The following is a 20,675-nucleotide window of genomic DNA, read 5'->3' as shown; positions in this document are numbered from 1 at the left end:
GTCCAGTTGGAGTAGTCTGGGCAACGGCTCAGACTCGCTGCCCGAATACGTACCCAGGTGCTCCAGAGGGATCTGTACTCTGATGGTTAACCTGAGCTGTTGCGTGTGCTGCCGTGGTTACACTGCTGTTTTTAGCATGTTAGCTCAAGCAGAACTAGCCTGTGTCTATCGGCCTGAGCTGGGAAGCACACTCCTAGCTGCAGTGAAGACATGCCCTGATTGGTTCAGTTGGGTATGGACATGTTCTACAGCAAGGTGCACACAAAAACCATTTTTCAAGTTAAATCATGTTACTAGTTCATTACTTCCCATTTTATCCTCTTGAATTGCTGCTGCTAGTCATTTTATGCTTGTTTCCTTAGTTTTCTGGTTGTTAGGTAAAATCTGAAATTCTTTAAAGACTTTTTTTTTTTCTGCTAAGAAGTTTCACGCTTAAAATGCTTACCTATACTGAAAAAGGCAAGTCCATGGCCTCGCTAATATCTTTATTCTGAGACCAAGTCAAACACGAAATTGATAAGCAAATAGTCCATGCTACATGCACAACCACTCCCATCTTCCAATACGTCTAACATCCAGCAGTTAAGAAAGCTGAAATGCTTTGGCCAAGTTATACTCCTCTGTCAGGGTTTGTAGTCTGCAGTCAATTGGAGTTGTGTTCTTAAGTCACGTAGATGCTTTTGAAAACCCTGCTATTGGGTGTCTAAAATGGGCTTAGTAGCCTAATTTTACTAATTTTGAAAGTGTGAACTTTTTATACAAGGGCCAAAATCACTTTAATGTATTGAAAGTGTAAATAATTTTTCACTGTTAGCACTGAGCAGTTTTGTTTTAAAATAACATTGAATAAAAACACAATTTTAACCCCCGATCCTGCAACCACATCTGCACATATTTATTTTTAAGCACATAAGTAGTTTTATTGAAATCAAAGGACTATTCATTAAAGTTACATATTTTTGTAAGTTTGCAGCATCAGGGCCTTCATTTTCAGTATCTTTTTTTACCTGTAGTGCCTTGATTTAATTTGCTCCACCCTGTTGCCCATCCTACTATTTGTGTGTGTTGGGGGGAAATAGGGTTTTCTCAAGTACAAAGTTCAGCTTTTAAAAGTTGAGAAGGGATGGGAGCAGGGTGAGTGTTTTCGGTTTAGCAAATTATAGAAGTATCAGTTCTCCATGAGACTTTAGATTTGTTGATTTGTACTATTTGGGACAGGGAAGAGTAATCTTTGAAGCTTTATGAAAAATGATCAATGACTCCTAAGCATTAAAAATTTATCCTGTATTTTTCATACTGATTTATTGAAAAGTTAGTTTGATGCTACTTATGTGAAATAGAAAAGAAAATGAAGTATTAAAAAGTAACTAGTCAATGGTGAATGGCTCCATTTCTGATTTTCTTGTATGCTTGACTTAGAAATGAGAGTAAATGAAGACACACACAACCCATTTTGATAGTGTTGGTACTTGTACTTGGTACTAGGGAATAAAATTAAAGCTTATTGTTTTGGAGTAGAAGTTAAGTTTTTTTAAGGTGAAGTGTTTGTGGGAAAGAATGAGAGTGCTATTATGTGTCAATGTGTCAATTTATTGTCCTAAATTCTGGGTTTTATGTATGCATATATATTTATAGAATTTGTTTGAAATAATTTCTCAATTAAAAAAAAAAAAGAGGAGGATCAGGTATTTTTAGGGGCCTTCTACTAATTGTAGTTTATTTGCACGGATGGCACAAACATGAAGAATGACTGACAAGGTGCCACCAAAATCCTTCAGTGATCTTTCCCTTCAATAAATAAATTTATTCAATATTCTTTTAAATGTCACTTCAAAACAAGTGGCAAAATTTTACCATGTTTGCCCCATTTTCATAGGCAGAGTAAGAAATGTTAGCACAAGGATACCCAGGACTAGTTTACTCCTATTCCCATTTGGGAATAAACTATAGTGTAAGTAGGGGCCTACTGAATTCAGGGCCGTGAAAAACACGTTGCCACGGACTGTGAAATCTGATCTCTCCCGTGAAATCTGGCTATTGTAGGGGAAGGGCAGGGCTCCAGCTGCTAGTCCTGGCCAGGCTGGGGAGGAACAGGACTTCCTCTTCCCCTACTGGGGCTGCTTCAAGAGCTGGGTCAGACCCACCTCTGGGAAACTGCCTGCAGGAAACTCCGCAGCTGCTGGCTGGGATAGCCCTGGACCCGGGCAGGAGGCTGTGGGTCAAGCTGTCACCCCCCCCCCCCACACACACACACACACACACCTGGAGAGGCTGCAGCTCCAGCTGTCAGCCCCCAACTGGTAACCTGCCCCTCACTTCTGCGCTGCTGCTGGTGGTGGCGGCACTGGCTTTAGAGCTTGGCACCCAGCAGGCTGCCCAGCTATGAAGGCAGTGCCCCTGACAGCAGCAGGGTTGGGAATCCCACAACCTCCCTACAATAGCACTGCAACTGCCCACCCCACCTCCTTTTGGGTAGGGACGCCCATGGTTACAACACTGAAACACTGAAGTTGACTATTTTTAAAATGCTATGACTGTGAAAGTAATCAAAATGGACTGTGAATTTGATTGGGCCTAACTGTAAGGAACCTCTATACTAGTATAGCTGTGTACACACTAAGGCTTGTGCCAGGATAACCATATCAGTAGGTCATAAGATCACAACTCTAACCAAGTTTCAGAGGGATAGCCATGTTAGTCTGTATCAGCAAAAACAGCGAGGAGTTCTTGTGGCATCTTAGAGGCAAATCAAAATAGTTACACTAGTATTAACCCGGTTTTTAGACCAGGCCTTAGAAGGATTTTAAAGACTACTGTATTTTCATGGTTTTCCTGTGTACGTTGTATATCTCAGCCATTTCACACCGAATGCTGGAAGCTGCATAATTAGGAATCCTTGTCTTAATAATATTGTGTTTAAATAAACATTTTAATTTGATTTGTTAATGCATTTTAAAAATCAGTTCTAATAGTCCAAATTTCAGTTAATTTAAATATACTAGTAAACTGTGCAAGAAAATACTGAAGCTTTTCTTCCTCCTCACAGCCTTATCCACCCTTTATGCCTCGAAGACTCACAGGGCGCAGTAGATACCGATCCCAGCAGCCAATACCACCACCCCCTTATCATCCCAGCCTGTTACCATATGTGCTGTAAGTTTTGTGCAGCTTTTTGTAGCTTGTTAAATAACGTTTTAAATGTACTTTCATTTTTAAATGATCCATTTAACATAGGCCTTATCCTGTCCTCAGCCCAACACTGTAGAGCCTGTTCCCTTTCAGGCATAGCACATAGCAACACCTGTCATTAGTTTGCCTCAGCATTCCCATGGGAAGGGGCTTCTTTCAGTTGCCTTTAACTTTCTTCCATGTTTACCTTTCATATCCAAATTTCCCACATTTGGGCTTTGCCCTCAAGCAGAAACAGTTGAGCCACTTTCAAGGATGAACAGAGTCAAACACTTGCTATTATATATTTTTTTTAAGTGTTTGCATCCTCTTGTGATCAGCGCTAGCGCTTCAACAAGCAAATGGTAGAAATGTGAAATTGGGCAGGGACATAGTCCCATGTCATGGGCCTCTTCCTCATCCTGTGGAAGGCTATTGAGAGTTGGTCCACCTGTAACAGTATATAAAATATACTTGCATGCTAGGCTTTTGTACTTATTTTTTGTTATGCGGGTACAGGTTACGTTCTGAAATGTCCTTACAATGGGATAAAAACTGAAGTGTTTATACTCCATTCAAATCCAACAGTCTTTATTCAGGGATAAGTTGCTTTACTTAGTTTGAAACTGTCTTATTGAAAAATAATGGAACACTATGTGCTGTTACTTTTCTTATTGACTGAACTGCTAATCTGTTGTAGATGCTGAATTTCTGTCCTGCTTCCAATCAGCCATTTCTTTAAGAGGGTGGGGAAGAAACAAAATTCAGGGATTATGATGGGCCTAAAAAACTGGGTAGGGCCCCTTTCTGCTGGAATCGGGTGGACGAAAAGATTCCACGTGCTCTGTTTGTTCTGTGGATGCTCCATCTATTTTTGAGCTGAACATAAAATGCTTGGAAAGAGAAGATGAATATTTGTATTCCTCCCTATATCTGAAAAAGAGCTCATCGAGTTTCAAGTCTTTTGTTGGATTCCCAAACCTCCAGTTTCTTTCACTGTGTGCACTCTGCAGTTGCAGATTCTGCTAAATTACATTTGAATAAATGATCCAATGAACCTGCAAAGCTTTAGATCACACGTTCTTGTCAGAACTTCCCCAGATGCCCTGTCCTCCTGACTTCCCCATCACTGGTGACTTAGCAAAGTTGAGAGATTGCTGTAGTGTGAGCCCAATGAGACCAAATTTACAGTGCCCTAGAAATCTTAACTTGTGAATTTCCCTACTCTCTGCTGTACATTTTAAACTATAATCATGAATTTTCTTAATTTTCAGCATATATATTGCTTGTTTTTAATTAAAAAAGAAAAAATTAAGAACAGAAAAATTGGCACCCCACGCTTGATCTCATTTTCCAGATGCAGAAACCCCTCGGTTTTCTCCTGGGCTAAGTTCCTGTAATAAACACATGTATAGGTGAATGTGCAGTGTGATCTACTCTCAAAATGTGCAATTGGACTATCTTGCGCACTTAATTACATGTATTTGTCTATTGGAGAACTTAGGTTTTTTGCATTTCAGAGCCACATCAAGTTTGGGGTAACTTGTCTTTGGTCATTTTTTTGTTCTATTTTAAAAGCCGAACAGATTGAAGCCAGAAGTTCTGTTCTGAATTTTAGTTATCAGTGCAATGATGCTAGTTTCTATGGGAACATTGACTCGTAGGTATCTGAGACATAACCTTATAAATAGCAATTGAAAATACTCTACTGTCTCTCTCATGTGCCATGTCCTGGAATTAACTTTCCTGTGAGAACCTTAACTGTTGAATAGCCTGGATTCTGTATTTTAATCCTTTACTTTAATGCATTAATTTAATATTTCCATTTAGTTTCTAAAGCATATTCATTTTAATAAGTGAACAAAATTGCAGGTGGAGAACATTGGGCATAACTTTGCTGCAAGAAAGCAAAAGCGTATTGTTTTGGCCAACTGTTTAATTTTATGAATAATAAATCCTATCCCTGATTGTTCTTCCTGCAGATCAATGCTTCCAGTGCCACCTGCAGTTGGACCAGCTTTCAGCTTCGAGTTGGATGTGGAAGATGGAGAGGTGGAAAACTATGAGGTTGGTTTATGAAGTGCAAATATGTTTGGGAAACAGTAGTTAACTTAAATGATGAATTTATACTGACTACCATCTTTCCCTCAATCCTTTTTTGGCCTTCTAAATAAATGTAATGTCTGTATGTCTGAAAATAGAATCTAGAAACACTATTTTATGCCTGTTGTATTGGATGTTAAAAACTAAGATGTTACACTTTTATTTTGTTCATATTTATTTTCAGAACCCTCCCCGACTACTAATCATTAATTGCTCCGTTTTTCATTCTAGATTTCACTTTTTTCTTGCATTTTAATTGATTTTTAAATATTTTACAGAAGTAAGTCTTGTGCAAATAATGTCATGTAGTGCATTTTACATGACTTGCTAATTGATGTTCGCTTTACATGCTAATGCTATTATTATAAGATGAATTCAGCTGAATGTGAAACATAATGCGTACAAACTTCCGTCATGCACTTTGTTGCCTTAATGTTAAGGGTACTGTCATAAGTAACAAGTATTGGAAAAAACACATACCAAGGAAGTTACAGGCTAAAAATCCTAACCTTTGAAATATGGAAATAAGGTATAAAAGTTGTGAACTGGAAGAGTATATAAATATGCAAATACCATTTCAGTTGATGCATTCTCTAATACAAATTGATGTGAAAATAAAGCAGTAAACCATCTTAGGGTGTGCTCTTAGATGGCTTATTGGTTCAGGATGTGCATTGGGAACAACCTAATGTACAACTTGAAGTAGCTTGTTGCTATTAGAGTACAGCTTCATTCTTTTTAAAACCATTCTTCTATCTCAGTCCCAGCACTTGCGTTATATAGTTCCTCCCAGCTAGCAGATGGACAGTGATATGTCTTAAGCTTTTCTTTTCTCTTCCCTCCCCGCCTCTCTCCCAGTTCCCTGAGCTTAGAAACCCACTTCTCCCTTTTTCTGTTCCCCCGGAACCTCGCTGCCTTATTAGTAACAGATAGTGGCCAGACAGCTGCTTTAAGTTTTCAACTACATATTGAAACAATCAGGCTGCAACTCTAGTGGGGGTTTTTATTTGCTGGGTTTTTTTTTCCCCCAACGGAAAAAGGGCAGCTGTGCTGAGAGGGAGAAATGAGAGGGCAGTTAAGTTGTTTTCCCTTCCTCTGCCTCTCCTTTCCCTTGATCCGTCGCCTTGGTTCTGCGTCCTTGCAATGGTGCAGTATTTCCAGTGTGATATGTGCAAGCTCCACTGAAGCAGTTGCCATGCCAGTTAAGACAGTAGGCTGGGCTCAGGAGATCCAAATTCAGCTTTCACTTCTGCCACATGCTCCCTGCGTGAATTTGAGCAACTCACCTAATTTCTCTGTGCCTCAGTTACCCTGTTTCTGAAGCTGTTGGCTGCTTCCTCAACTCACAAGGGTATTGAGGATAAATCATTTACATGGGAGAAGTGAAGTGTTTTGATATCGTGCTCCATAGCGAAGCCTGTACGTGAATAAAAATATTCTACTACTGAAAGAGTCTGCCCAATTCAGTGTGATTTCGTCATTCCTTGGAAGCGCTCAGCACATAATCTCTCCATACCTGAACTCAGCTAGGCAAGAAGTGGGAGCCAGAGGTGTTGTCCCTTTAAACTATAGGTCAACCAGGCAGCAATATGCAGTCAGATTGGGCAACTGTTTCCTCTGATTATTCATACTATTATTTCAGCTTTTTTCTATCTAAAACAAAATATTTATCGTGCTGTGAGTGCAGCTGCAGGATGGATTAAGAACTGGGTCATGAAGATTTAGATAACCTGAACAGAGCTTTCTTATACAGTTCAAAAAGTACTTACCTGGGATCAAACTCTGAAAGGAATGTTTTCCAAGAGCCTGTAATTGTGAGGGAAGGGGAGGTAAAGATTCTCAATCCCTCTTGCTAGAACTATATGGTGGGATAGTGATAACATTTTATATCCAAAAAAAAAAAAAAAAATTGCATTTGTAGGGGAGCTCCTTTGAACAATGAGTTTTTAAAAAGCACAAACTCCACTTTCTGCAGGCGCTGTTGAATTTGGCAGAACGATTGGGAGAAGCCAAACCACGAGGACTGACAAAGGCAGACATAGAACAGCTTCCATCTTACAGGTTCAATCCAAACAACCACCAGTCAGAACAGACTTTGTAAGTGCATTGCTTTTGCCTCTCAGTTTAAAATGCATTATAGGTAATTTTGATCCTTCTAGGTTGGAGTCCATATTTGCCACTATTGTAACATACGTGCTCAAAATGCACATCAAACGGTATGTGCCTTTTTAAATTTTCCAGCCCAGATAATAATTACCCTGACTTTGAAAGCTCATACATTCCTACATGAAATTTGGGATGTTTTAAGGTTTAAAATGATGAGTAGGTAAACTTGGAACAGTTTTTAAAAGTTATCCAGTTATTTATTCAGTTTGCTACATTAAAGGAACATCGCCAACTTGAAATTTACCCTGTATCAAAAGTGGTATCAAGGAACTGTCCCTACCGCTGAAAGCCCTGGCCAGTTTTTGTGGTTTACACATTTTCCTGTTAATCTGTTTATCTGTTCTATTTGGAAGACCACACAAACAAAAGGAGAAAATGATTATACATGGGAGGCAGTGAAAGTGACCATACACAAAGTGCTGTCAGATATATAAAGTAAACACACTGGAAGAGGGAAAAAAACAGGCCTTTTTTCAGACTTCTAGTTACAACAGTCTTAGGTATTACTTGTAACGAGAAGTAGGGAATAGATTTTCAGGTGGAAATGTTTTTTGCTTTAAGTTGACAATGTTTCAACCATGATGAATCTGTTTTAAGAAAACATATGACTGAACAGAAATATAAATTAAAGGGGGCATTTCTAAAAAGAAGTAATCTGCACTGACTAATCTTCAGCAGCTCATTGCAAACTTTAATATTCTTATGAATTACTGTAACACAATCTTGCTTGTGCTATTGATTGGGGTGGTGAAGATGCTCTGTGGTAGGAGCATTAGCCCTTCTCTATGCTGAGGTTTGAAGCCAAGGTAAGCGGCAGTGGAGCAGCTCTGTTTACAGTGGCACAGCCGCTCTACACGAGAGGTTTGTACTCATGCCGCTCCATGTAGCTACTCCTACTAAAAACCCCATTGCAAGCACAACCTATAAGTTGTCTATAGAATGCCAATTTGTTGTTGTTGAATAGCAAATAACTTCAAACTCTGCAATCTTTTTTTTTTTTTTAGGTGCGTAGTATGCATGTGTGATTTTGAGTCAAGGCAGCTACTTAGAGTCTTACCTTGTAACCACGAGTTCCATGCCAAGTGTGTCGATAAATGGCTTAAGGTAAAAAAAAAAAAAAAAAAAAAAAAAAAAATCTGTTTCAGTGAGAATTTATAATGGCCTAGTTTGTAGTTGTATTTATTTTCAGATGCATTTCATCTCTTGTTTCATCTCTTATTTTTCCTTTCTGATATTTAGGCTACAAAAGCCAACAGACTGAAAGTGCTGCCTCCTTTTCCAATAGCATTATTTTCTAGTAGTTGATGAAGGGAGATTATGTGAAATCTATATCAAAACTAGTGTCATTAAAAAACTGACATGAAGAGAATTATCTTGACCAACAAATGTAGTTCATTTTCAGTTGGACATAACCATGCCTGTATTAATATAATTTTATGATAAAGTAGGAAAGTTCAAAGTAGAGTATGAGATTTGTGAGTGGTCTGAATACTGCTTATGTCTCTTGCTTAAGCAGGAATTGATATTAACTGAAAGTGAAACTATCAAAAATCTTTCTAGCTCTTTTATATAAATGTAAAGTCTGGGGCCGGGGAGAAAAATATATAACTGGTCAAATTTCTCACAAAATTAAGGCTTTACACATGAAATAAGATATATATCTTTCAAAACAAGTTACTTTAAAAAATATGAAGACCCTAAAATCAGGACAACACGATAAGATCAGAGATTAGGACAACACCATACAGAAGGTGAAAAGTGCAGGGTACAATTAGTTAGGTAGAAGATGATATACAGAGACAGATCTCTGCAAGCTGCATTATCCAGACCTACTGCCAGCAAGGTATTGTTTCCCATCTTGTCTCACATTTTTAGTACTTTGTTCTATTCTGATTAATTTATTCTCTATTTTAATCTTTTCCATAATAGATCTCTGGTTACAGCAACCCAATGAGAGAGAGAAATATGAAATAATCATTAGAGAATAGTACAGCCACTGTCTTAACATTGTATCTGTTTTAAGATGCCTTTTCTTAAAAACATGGCATTCTTATAGATCAGGGTGTGTGTGTGGCTCATGTGTGTGGCCCGCCGCAGGCTCATGTGTGTGGCCCCCCAAGCTCCCCGCCCCTCTGCCTACCCGTGGGATTGCCTCCTGATGCTGCAAGTGTCGTGCTGCTCTCTGAAGCAGCCAGCAGCACGCCCCTTCGGGCCGGGGGGAGGGGGAAGGAGGCAGAGGGCTCCGGCATTGCCTCCAGCCAGGTACCGCCTTCCATAGCTCCCATTGGCTGGAAACAGGGAACCATGGCCAATGGGAGCTTCGTGGGAGGTACCTAGAAGAGCGGCAAGAGCTGCACAAGCAGGGAAGCCTGAGCCCCTCCCCCTCCCCCAGGGGCTGCAGGGACATGATTCCAGCTGCCTCCTAGAACGGAGCAGCATGGAGCCGGGGTCAAAGCAGGCAGGGAGCCTGCCCTGGCCCCAGTGAGCGCCGCTGCCACCCCGGAGCCGCTCTAGGTAAGTGGCACCAGGCTGGAGCTCACACCCTGAACCCCTCCTACACCCCCAGCTCCCTGCCCTGAGCCCCCTGCCACATCCCACACCCCCAGCTCCCTGCCCTGAGCCCCCACCACATCCCACACCCTTCCTGCACCCTTTCTGCACCCCCTGGGGGCAGCGTTGGGGACTTCAGGGAAGGGATTGGAATGAGGCAGGGAAGGGGCGGGGCAGGGGCGGGACCTAATTGGAAGGGGTGGAGTTGGGGCGGGGCCAGAGGCAGCGGAGGGTGGGGTTCAGTGATGTGGCCCTCAGGCCAATGCACTAGTCCTCATGCAGCCCTCGGGGTCATCTGAGTTTGAGACCCCTGTTATAGATCATACACAGCCTAACATACACAGAGAGAGTACTACATTGGTAGGCTTCTGAGAGTCAAGAAAATAGCTGCTTTATCATGCTTACTGCAGAATATCTTTAAGGTGGTAGTCAGTAATAGTCTGGTTGATGAATATACCTTCTCTTGGGTAGTGAGTTCAATACTAAACAAATGTGCATGAATAAAAGACTGGGATTTAGAGGCATGCTACTAGATAAGATACTCATGCTCTGAGATTGTGGAATGGGTGCCCTACATTAAATTTAGGGCCAAATGTAACTTCAGATAGTCTAAAGCTTGTAGAAAACCTAAGACCAGTAATAAAATTTCCATACATTAATTTAAATTTCCAGTGGAAACCATTTGTATGCAATAGATGTTCTGCAATATTCTGAACCCAAACATTGCAGCATTATGATAGTGTCTAATGTTTTTAGTAGCAAACTGAGAAAAATGTAAAGAATAAGGGTTATGCCTACACCAGATGTTTTTACTCAGGCTACGTCTACCCTTGCAGATGTAGAGCGCTCAGAGACAGCAGCAGGGAAAGCGCTGCTGTGTGTTCACATTGTCAGCTGCAAGCGCGGTGGCGTGGCCACATTAGCAGCTCTTGCAATGCCACAAAGAGCAGTGCATTGTGGTAGCTATCCCAGTGTGTAAGTGGCTGCAGTGTGCTTTGGAAGGGGTTTGCAATGCCTAATGGGGCAGGCACAGCATCACATGATGCAGGTTTCCCAATCCCATTGTTACAGGGCATCCTACCAGATTGTCAGCTGCTTTTCAAATGGGGAGGTGGAGTGTGACAGGGAGTGTGTTGCGTGTATGTGCGGGGAGAGACAGTGTGTTTTGGGGGCAGTGTGTGTCAGCATGCTGTCTTGTAAGTTCAGACAGCGGCGAGGGGAAGGGGAAAACCCCGACATCAACCCCCACCCTCCGCCCCTCTCTCTCTCTCTCTCGCACACACGCCTGTCTCTGCAGCAGGAGCATTCCACAGTAATGGTTTGCTTTGTGTCCCAGAGCAGATACGCATGCGGGCTGTCAGAAACGGAGCTTTGAAAGGGGATAGCCGCATGCCTGCAGCCAAGTTCAAAACAATGACACGAGTGGCCACTTGACTTCAAGGGATTATGGGACATTTCCGGAGGCCAATCACAGCGCAGTAATGCAACACGTCATCCACACTGACATCCCAGCGCTTCAGCCAGGACGCAGCAAGCTCTATGCTTCTTGTGGAGGTGGATTACCAGGGGCGCTCCAGCCGCGGAGTCCAGGCGCTCTAGGTGCCTTGCCAGTGTGGAAACCTCAGGAGTTAGGGCACCCGGGGCTGATTCAATGCACTCTAACTTGCAAGTGTAGACAAGGTCTCAGTGTTTGACAGTTAACTGGAGATACTTAACATGTTTGTAAGGGCACTCCCCATACAGTCCATCCCACTCTTACCAGTCCCATGCATTTGTAGCCTGGGCCAAATGTGTGGGAGGTGTCCACACTAGCCTTTGCAAATCTGTTAAGTACTTCAAGTGAGTTGGCAATTCAAAAGTCTAGTGAAGACAAAACCCTAAGAAAACAGTATAGTGAAAAATCAGATTTTGAAAATGTTTCCAGTAGCAATGATCTAAGGTGATTTATTTACTATAGATAGGGCCCTACCAAATTCACAGCCGTGAAAAACGTGTCACAGACCATGAAATCTGGTCTCTCCCTGTGAAATCTGGTCTTTTGTGGGCTCTTACCCTATATAATACAGATTTCAGGTGGGAGACCAGAGTTGCTCAAATTGGGGGTCCTGATGCAAAAGGGAGTCGCAGGGCGGGTCACAAGGTTATTGGAGGGAGGGTTGTGGTACTGCTACTCTTACTTCTGCGCTACTGGTGGCGCTGCTTTCAGAGCTCAGCAACTGGAGAGCAGTGGCTGCTGGCCGGGAACCCATCTCTGAAGGCTGAATCACCGCCAGCAGCCGCACAGGGTGGCATGCCCTGCCAGCAGCCACCGCTCGCCAGCTGCCCACCTCTGAAGGCAGCACCACCACCACCACCCGCAGTGCAGAAGTAAGGGTAGCAGTACCGCAACCCCCCCTCTCCCCCCAACAATAAACTTGTGATTTCCCCCCCGGCCCCTCCCACAACTCCTTTTTGGGTCAGGATCCCTACATTTACAACACTGTGAAATTTCAGATTTAAATAGCTGAAATCATGAAATTTACAATTTTAAAAATCCAATGACCAAAAATTGACCAAAGTGGACAGTGAATTTGGTAGGGCCCTAACTATAGATAAGGGGATTTGATGATGGTGTCCCTTAAACAACTTAAAAATCACTTCAATAGCAACTTTTGTACCTATTTTTGTTACTGGTAACATCTCAAGGTTGGTCTACATGAGAAAAATGTTCCTAGTCAGTGTTGGTTTGGTTTAAAAAAAAAAAAAAAAAAATCACAGCCTTGTCGTTCTACTGGTATAGGGATTATACAATTCTACTGGTATAAAGATGTCTTATACTATTATAGTTTGTCGCTTCCCAAACTGGAATAAACTCTACCAGTGGTATAAGCACTTCTATGTCAGTATAATTGCATCGACATAGGGTGGAGGGATGTTGCCGCTTTTATTCCAATATAGTTAAAGCAGAAAACCTTTCTAGGGTAGAGAAGCCCCTAGGAAGAGATAAAAAAATTAAATATTTTCCTTTTGTCCATTTTATATTCTGTGCATTTGACAGCTTTCTTTGTATGTTGTCAGTTTCACTGTATTCTTTGAGTGATGGTCCCTATTGTATGCCACTGAGGGTTATACGCATGCATTTGGAGCCAGAGATTTTGAAACTACTAGTGTCCGTTGGGCCGCACATGCACCCTTGCTCCGCCTCATGGTTTCGTCCAAGGTGATAAAGGGCGGAGCGGACCGACTGCGCCTTCCGTTCCCTCTCCCCACCACATGGTTTGAGTTGGAGCCTCTACTGTTCTCTCATCTCTTGTGACACTACTAAAAAAAGAAAATGGTTTATTCCTGTGTATAGTTAGTATTTTGTTATTTTTTGTAGTAATTTTAATGTTAGTAGTAGTCGTTTTTAGGATTTTAAGGCCTTTGGGGCACTGTTTTACCAGTTGCCGCCCCAGCCCCCATGCCTGGGTACTGGACTATGCCGAAGACACAGAGGTTCAAGATCTGCACCTCCTGCTCTAACTCACTTTCAACCAGTGATGAGCACCAGTGCTGCCTTTACTGCTTGGGAGAAGCTCCCATTGCATACAGGTGCAGTATCTTCTTCTCCTTCCCAAGCCGTACTCAGGAAAGCTGGGCTCTCTGCCCTAAGAAGCACCTCACGGAGGTTGTCATCAGGCTGCAGTTGGATCCAGGCTAGGGAACACCACCTCCCCCTCCATAGACTGAGCAATCTAGGAATGCACCTCCTACCGCGGAGCTCAATTCCGTGCTGAGGCCTAGCCATGAGGCAAGGAAGCATGCACATAAGAATGGCAGCCTTTCTCCAGACCCAAGAACGATACTGCTCTGTCCACCAGTTCCAGCCATGCAGAACTGGCACGTTCCAAGGCTCAAACACAATAAGAAGCCGCACAGAACGTCTGATCTGCCCACCGAGCTGCAAACTCCTTCCAGGTCAGCACCGCCAAAGTCAAGGGAGTCTTATGTTCCTAGGCAATTCTCCTTTTCAGTGCCTGTTCTGGCTGTGGTTCCGACTGCAGAGAGCGTGTCACTGACACAGGGAAGACTCTTATGAACTCTTGTCTTGGCAGAGGTGAGGTCTCCATTCCCTCCTAGGAGAGTATGCTTCCCCACGTTAGACTTGCCTCTTTCGGGCCAGGTTCCTGCCTGCTCCCCAGCGACTCCCGTGGTTCCAACAGCACCATTGTTTGAACTGGGCTCTGACTTCTCTGCATCAGAGAACTCGGGACAGAAAGCAGGGTCCGCCCCTCCTCTATCATCAGTATGCCTACCCTAAGGTCCTGCTGATTCAGTGGCAATACCCTCCCTTTGCCAAGCCCTGGTGGTGTTGGTATCCCACTCCTAGGGACTGTACATAGCAACTACCGGATCCGCCTGTTGGCCATACTGGCGGTTGTGGCCACAGTATCTGCCATTGGAGTCTTCCCGCTCTGCTTGTGAGGAGTCTCCAATCTCGCCCCTTTGACTATCATCGAGCAGGTGTTCAGAACCACTGTTGGAGGATGCACCACTTAGTCCGACTCCAATGGTACTGACGGAACTGGAGCAATTCCCCTCGTCATCCCCGGATGCCATGGTGTCTTCGACTCCCTCTTTGCCGCCAATTTCAAGAACTGTTGCGTAGGGTGGCGATTGCCCTCCACGTCCCACTGGAGGAAGTACAAGACCAGCAACACCAGCTTCTTGACATCGTACACACCTCAGTACTGGCCAGGGTGGCTCTACCGATCAGTGATTCCATTTTTCAACCAGAACGGACTGTATGGCACAGTCCAGCTAGCTGCAAACCCACTCCCAAGGGGCGGAAAAGAGGTACTATGCCCCTCTGAAGAGGTCTGAGTTTTTCTTCTCTCGCCCCTTAGTCAGATTCCCTTATTATTCAGGCAGCAATGGAACAGGCTCAGCAGCAACACCCATGCTCCACCCCGGCAGACAAGAAAGGCAAGCGACTGGACCTTCTGGGTTGTAAAGTCTTCTCCTCTGTCAGCACACAATTTTGCATTTCCAATTACTTGGCTCTGTTCACCAAGTACACTACTTCCTTACCTACAGCAAGCTGGTGGATTTCACAGACAAACTGCCCCTGCAGGATCTAGCTGGCTTCCAGTCTATCCTACAGGAGGGGAAATTGGTTGCGAGAACAACACTCCAGGCTGCAGTGGATGTGGTGGATACTTCTTCGTGCACAATGGCTACAGGGATCGTCCTGCGTAGGGAGTCGTGGCCACATTTGTCCAGGTTCCCGAGGGAAGTCTAGACCACCATAGAGGATCTACCTTTCATTGAATCTCAGCTCTTCAATCAGAAGACTGAGTGACTCCCTCAAAGACTCCAGCGCCACTCTGCGATCGCTGGGTATCTACACACCAGCACCCAAACGCAAATTCTACTGCTCACCTCTGACGCAGCGATTTAGAGCTTCCCAATTCTTCCACCAGCAGCCTTATGAGTCTCCTTGCAAATGGCAGAAGACCCAATGAGCTGTCATCCTGGTTCATCTTCACAACCTTCAGCGTCTCATACTCAGTCTCTGCAGAAGCATTATTTCAGAATGCAACCAGAGAGCCATCAATTACCCTGTCTCACATTGTGCACCTGACCCATCCCCTTCGGGGGCATCTAGCACTCTTTTTTTACCAGCTTGGAGTGTGATAACAGACAAGTGGGTCCTGGATGTCATTCAACATGGCTATACAATTGAGTTCACAACACTACCTCACCCACGTCCTCTGCCTTAGCCCCGCCTCGGGAACCATTTTCACAACAGTATCCTTGCCCAGGAAGTGGACTCCCTACTGCAAAGAGGAGCAATAGAACCTACGATGTATCAGGGCGGTGGTCCCCAAGAAGAAGGGTGGGTGGAGGCTGATCTTAGACCTCGACCATCTCAACCATTTCATATGGAAGCCAAAGTTTCGTATGGTCACCCTAGCAGCCAGCATGCCTTTCTAAGAAGGAGGCATGTGGTGTATGGCTCTCGATATGCGAAACACTTTCATGTGACTATCCATCCTGCCCCCAGTTGTTTCCTGAGATTCACAGATAACCTTCATCACTTTCAGTACATCTACTGTTTGGACCCACCACTGCTCCACAGGTTTTCACCAAGGTTTTCTCAGTAGTGGCGGCCCATGCTCGGTGCTAAGGGGTCCTCACATTCCCTTTTCTTGACGATTGGCTGCTGGCAGTGAGATTAAAAAAGAGAAGCTTGAGCCTTGATCTCCGTGCTGCTCACACTCCTCCCCTCCCTGGGGATGAGTGTACACGTCAATAAATCAACTTTGGATTCCACACATCTCCTAGAATTCATTGGGCCCACATCAACGCGTTCTCAGCACGTGCCTCCCTGCCATAGGACAGGTTCCAGACCCTGCAAGAGTTAATTTCCATGGTGCTCTCCAGCCTTTCTGTTCTGGCCAGGACTTGCCTTTCTGTTCTTGGCCACATGGTGGCTTGCACATATGTGACTGCCTTGGCCCATCTCTGCTTTGGCTGCCCATAACCATGGCTTCGGAGTCTGTTCCCCCACGTGCCACACCATGGACTTTCTGCTATTGGTTCCCAACAATATCTCTTCCCTCCAGTGGCGGACGGACTCAGGCCGGGTCTACACCGGGATGCCATTCTTTCAGCCCTCTCCATGAACAGTGATCATCATGGATGCGTTGCTTGTCGGATGGGGCGCCCACCTGGGTGAGCGCATTGATTCAGGGGACCTGGACTGCTCAGGAATGTCAGATTCACATCAACATCCTGGAACTTCGCAGAGCATTCCTCTGATCCATCTATTCCAGTCACGTTCTCATCATGTTGGACAACACCACCACAGTTTACTACATCACCAAGCAAGGCATGAGGTCGCCTGTGCTTTGCGTGGAGGCTGTTTGTCTTTGGGATTGAAAAGCCCAACCTGAGTGCACCTGGATGGCTCAGAAATCAGAAGACAATGAAAAGGAACCCAAATTATTTTTTCCAAATCCCATGATTTTTAAGCCACTCATAGGGGTTTTTTAAGGCCTGATTCCTGATTGTTGAACACTTGGGTTTGGCAATACTGTGTGTTATATTTTTTAAAATCCCAAACCATAAGTAAATAGTTGTAATCCATCTTGTTTCTGGTGACATTATCAAAACCTCTCCGTTTTTGCTATAAGGCTTTCACAAAAAGCCCCTAGGTAGAACTACTCAGTTTTAACTAAATGGTATTTAGAAGATCTCAGTAGAAAGTTTCTTTAGAATACTTTTGAGGAAGGTTACAGTACATCATCTAATGGTATGTGTATACTTACGTTTAAGAAAATTAATTTGCTTCAAGTAACTGCACATTAAGTGAAGTTTCCATTCATGACCTGCACTTCAGTATGCACCTCCAGTTCCTACTTAAACCATTGAGAGTGATGTTCAGATAAGGAGAAGGGGACCAAATTCCATGAAATACAGCAGAATGCAATGCATTTAACTGATTCATTATGGTAGAGAATCCTAAAACATGGGAAAATGCTCTACCGCTAAAATTTGTAGAACTGTTAATATAGCATTACAGGAACATGAATAATTTGATTTATGTTGATATTAAGATGTTAGTTATTGTTTATTTAGTCTGGTTTTGTGGATTAGTTTTCTATAATTTGCTTTCAGTAAACTACAATGTATTGATACTACCACTAGATGTCATATTTAATACTACAGATAGCAAACACTGAAATATAATCTTGAGGAGTATATCTCAGTGTTGTTCAGCTCTTGAACAGTATAAATTAGGAAAAGACAGTTTTATTCTAAAAATTATATGGATTAGTTGCATTATGTCTAGAATAGAAGGGTGCAGAACAGATACTTGCTCTACTACGCTTAAAACCTATATTGACATAGCTGTGTCAGTCAAAGTTGTGAAAAAAAAATCTCCCCAGTGACAGCGATACCAGCCAAAGCCCCCAGTACAGAGACAGATGCCAACACCAAACTTAAAAGGGGAGGTGGTGTTCCCACACTTACAGGAAAAACTCCTCTGTTGGTATAGGCTGCATCTATACTAGGGTACTGGACTGACATAGGCTCTGCAGTGTACACATAGCCAAAGGTAAGGTGATTGAATTCCCTCAAATGGTTATGAAACCATAATGATACAGGACGAAGTCCGCTTGGGTTTTGTGTCTTCCGTTTGCAGCACTGTTTTTCTCATTTCCTCCTAAAATGTCAATGACACTTCGATGCAAGAAGCTGTAGGACAATAATGGTTACTTACAAATGTGATGGAGAGAAAAAATATATATAATGTTCATTTTTGGTTGCACTAAGAAACGGGAACATTTTTCTACTGATTGTGAAAATACTCAAAACTTGGCCACTTTATAGACATTATTGAAAGTCCAATAGTTCACTAATCATCAGCGCTGTTGTTTTGATTCAAACCTTAGTGCACCTATCTAAATAGTTCAAATTGCAAATATCAAATTGGAGGAGAGTCTGGGAGTCTAATTTCCTTTTTTGGGAAGATTTTAATTGTAAATGTTATCTGCAGAGTATTTCTGCAATATTGGCTTGCCTCTTTGTAAAGACAGCTTGAAAGTGTTTATCCCTTCATTGTTAAAATTTCTTAAGCAGTATCAGGAATGCGAGTCTCATCTTCCCTGATTTTACTGGGGGTGGGTGTTGCAGGAAATATGCACTTAGGGCATGTCTGCCCAGCACAAAAGAACCCCTGTGGCAGCAATTTTCAGACTCCCAGTCTACAGACTCAGGCACTCTCTGCAGTGCTAAAAACAGCTGTGTAGTGTTTCGGGCTCTGAAACTCATCCCCCTCCCCAGCTTCAGAGTCCAAGCTCCAGCCTGAGCCCAAATGTAGACACAGCTGTTTTTAGCACTGTAGACCAAGGTTCTAAGACTCATTGCTCCACAGGGTTTTGGTATGTAGATGTACCCTGTGAGCACTCTCCCCTTAACTGAAGGGTGGCAGCACTCATTCTTGAACAGACATCTTTTTACATATACACCTCTACCTCAATATAACGCTGTCCTCGGGAGCCAAAAAATCTTACCGCGTTATGGGTGAAACCGCGTTATATTGAACTTGCTTTGATCCACCGGAGTGCGCAGCGCCCCCCCCCCCCAACGGAGTACTGCTTTACCGCGTTCTATCCGAATTCGTGTTACATCGGGTCGCGTTATATCGAGGTAGCGGTGTAGTTCTCCGTACTGTGTTCAACAGGCATTGTTAAAAACAGTCTAACTAAAACTCCCTTCTCTTCAGCTGCTCAGCTTTCAGTGTCTTGTGATGGCATAATGTCATCATTTTCCATAATTCTTTTAGAAAATTCTCATCTCTCCCAATTTGTGGGTGTTTAAAAAAAGGCAAAAATTGTAATTTGGCAGACCTCTTGGGCCACCTTCATGCACAATAAAGAAGCCCAAACGGGCACAGACCCAATTTATCTTCCTGTTGTGATTCCATTTTGGATTAGTTAGTACATGCCTGTTGTATAGTGTGGTATACGTTGTTATATAAATAAGCATCCTTGTCAATGCACTAAACCTTGTTTTATTTTTGTTTTATAGGCAAATCGTACCTGCCCAATTTGTAGAGCTGATGCTTCAGAAGTGCATCGTGATTCAGAATGACCAATCTAAGAGCACAATTCTAGTTTGGGTGTTCCTAGTCACATGTATAGACGAACTATCCATTGAACTTACCCGTGTGGCTGCCAGCCTTCCCTTTACACAAAAGGGTCAATGGACCTTTTTTTGCACTGTGTGATTTAATCAATTATAAAGCTTATAATTAGTCTTCACAATTATGGGATTGTTATACTAACCGTGTGATTGGAACTCCAAAGATTTTATTTTCTTTAGCTTAATTTTGTGTGTGCACTAACATTCCCTGGTTTTTGTGTGATCATTCCAAGTGTTGCTGCGAGATTACAGTGGACGTGATCTTTTAGCATGTGCTTTTATAAAAAGTGGTAGCTCCAAACAATATAGCAATCTACCTTATATAGAGCCTTCAGATACTGTGAGTGGGAGCGAATGGTGTGGGTGGGAGTATGTATGCGCACACCAGAGTTTGTGTGGGGTGTGCTAGCGAGTGTGTGCGTATGTCTGAGAACCTATATACCAGCATGTACTGAGAACGTATGTGAGTAGTATTAATTATGCTGCAATGTATAATCTTGTGTGTTATTTAAACAGTACTAGTACTGTACACTGGTTTCTTTCCTTGTGTTTGCAGTTGCACACTGAATGCTAAGGGTGCAGCAATTATAGGCATTTAATATTTCCTCCCCAATGTACTTAATGGTATAAAAAGACCTTTTAACTTTTATTCAGACAACTGTTATTGCTTCCCCTTCACTGGCGGTTGTAAATGTACCACTAAAGAGTGCATTGATTGCGCAATACATGATTAATCTTGTTTTTAGCTCATGTCATAAAATCCAAATTTTACATTTGCTGATTTACTGCTAATTTATCAATAGTTGCAGTATCGCACAAAATCAGTTAGCAATATTAACATTGTCAGTTGATCGTTTGAATGTTGATGCTTTTCCGTTTTCCTTTTTAATTCCTCTAGCCAGTTTGAATTATGTTCAGTTGATTTCAGAACACAGGTCAGTTCTGAAGATGCTGAAGTAACATATTCCTCCCCATACACAGAAGCTGAAAGGACATTCAGAGTCTTGTGCAACAGC

The 20,675-nt window shown here is 42.9% G+C and overlaps 1 protein-coding gene across 2 annotated transcripts in view; it reads left to right on the top strand.

The window, feature by feature from the left end:
* RNF38 (ring finger protein 38) overlaps positions 1–20,435 on the top strand; it is a 207,145-nt gene extending 186,710 nt beyond the window's left edge. For both annotated transcript variants that reach the window (XM_054031977.1, XM_054031978.1), the window contains 5 exons: positions 3,047–3,153; positions 5,151–5,235; positions 7,247–7,368; positions 8,442–8,541; positions 19,546–20,435. In XM_054031977.1, the coding sequence (XP_053887952.1) occupies positions 3,047–3,153; positions 5,151–5,235; positions 7,247–7,368; positions 8,442–8,541; positions 19,546–19,608 (477 nt within the window). In that variant the 3' untranslated portion in view covers positions 19,609–20,435. The remainder of the gene's footprint in view (positions 1–3,046; positions 3,154–5,150; positions 5,236–7,246; positions 7,369–8,441; positions 8,542–19,545) is intronic.
* The last annotated feature ends 240 nt before the right edge of the window (positions 20,436–20,675 follow it).

Source organism: Malaclemys terrapin, chromosome 6 (genome assembly GCF_027887155.1).
Source record: "Malaclemys terrapin pileata isolate rMalTer1 chromosome 6, rMalTer1.hap1, whole genome shotgun sequence".
Lineage (NCBI taxonomy): Eukaryota > Metazoa > Chordata > Testudines > Emydidae > Malaclemys > Malaclemys terrapin.
Note: the sequence above shows the minus strand (reverse complement) of the source record. Positions and strands in the feature narration are given on the sequence as shown.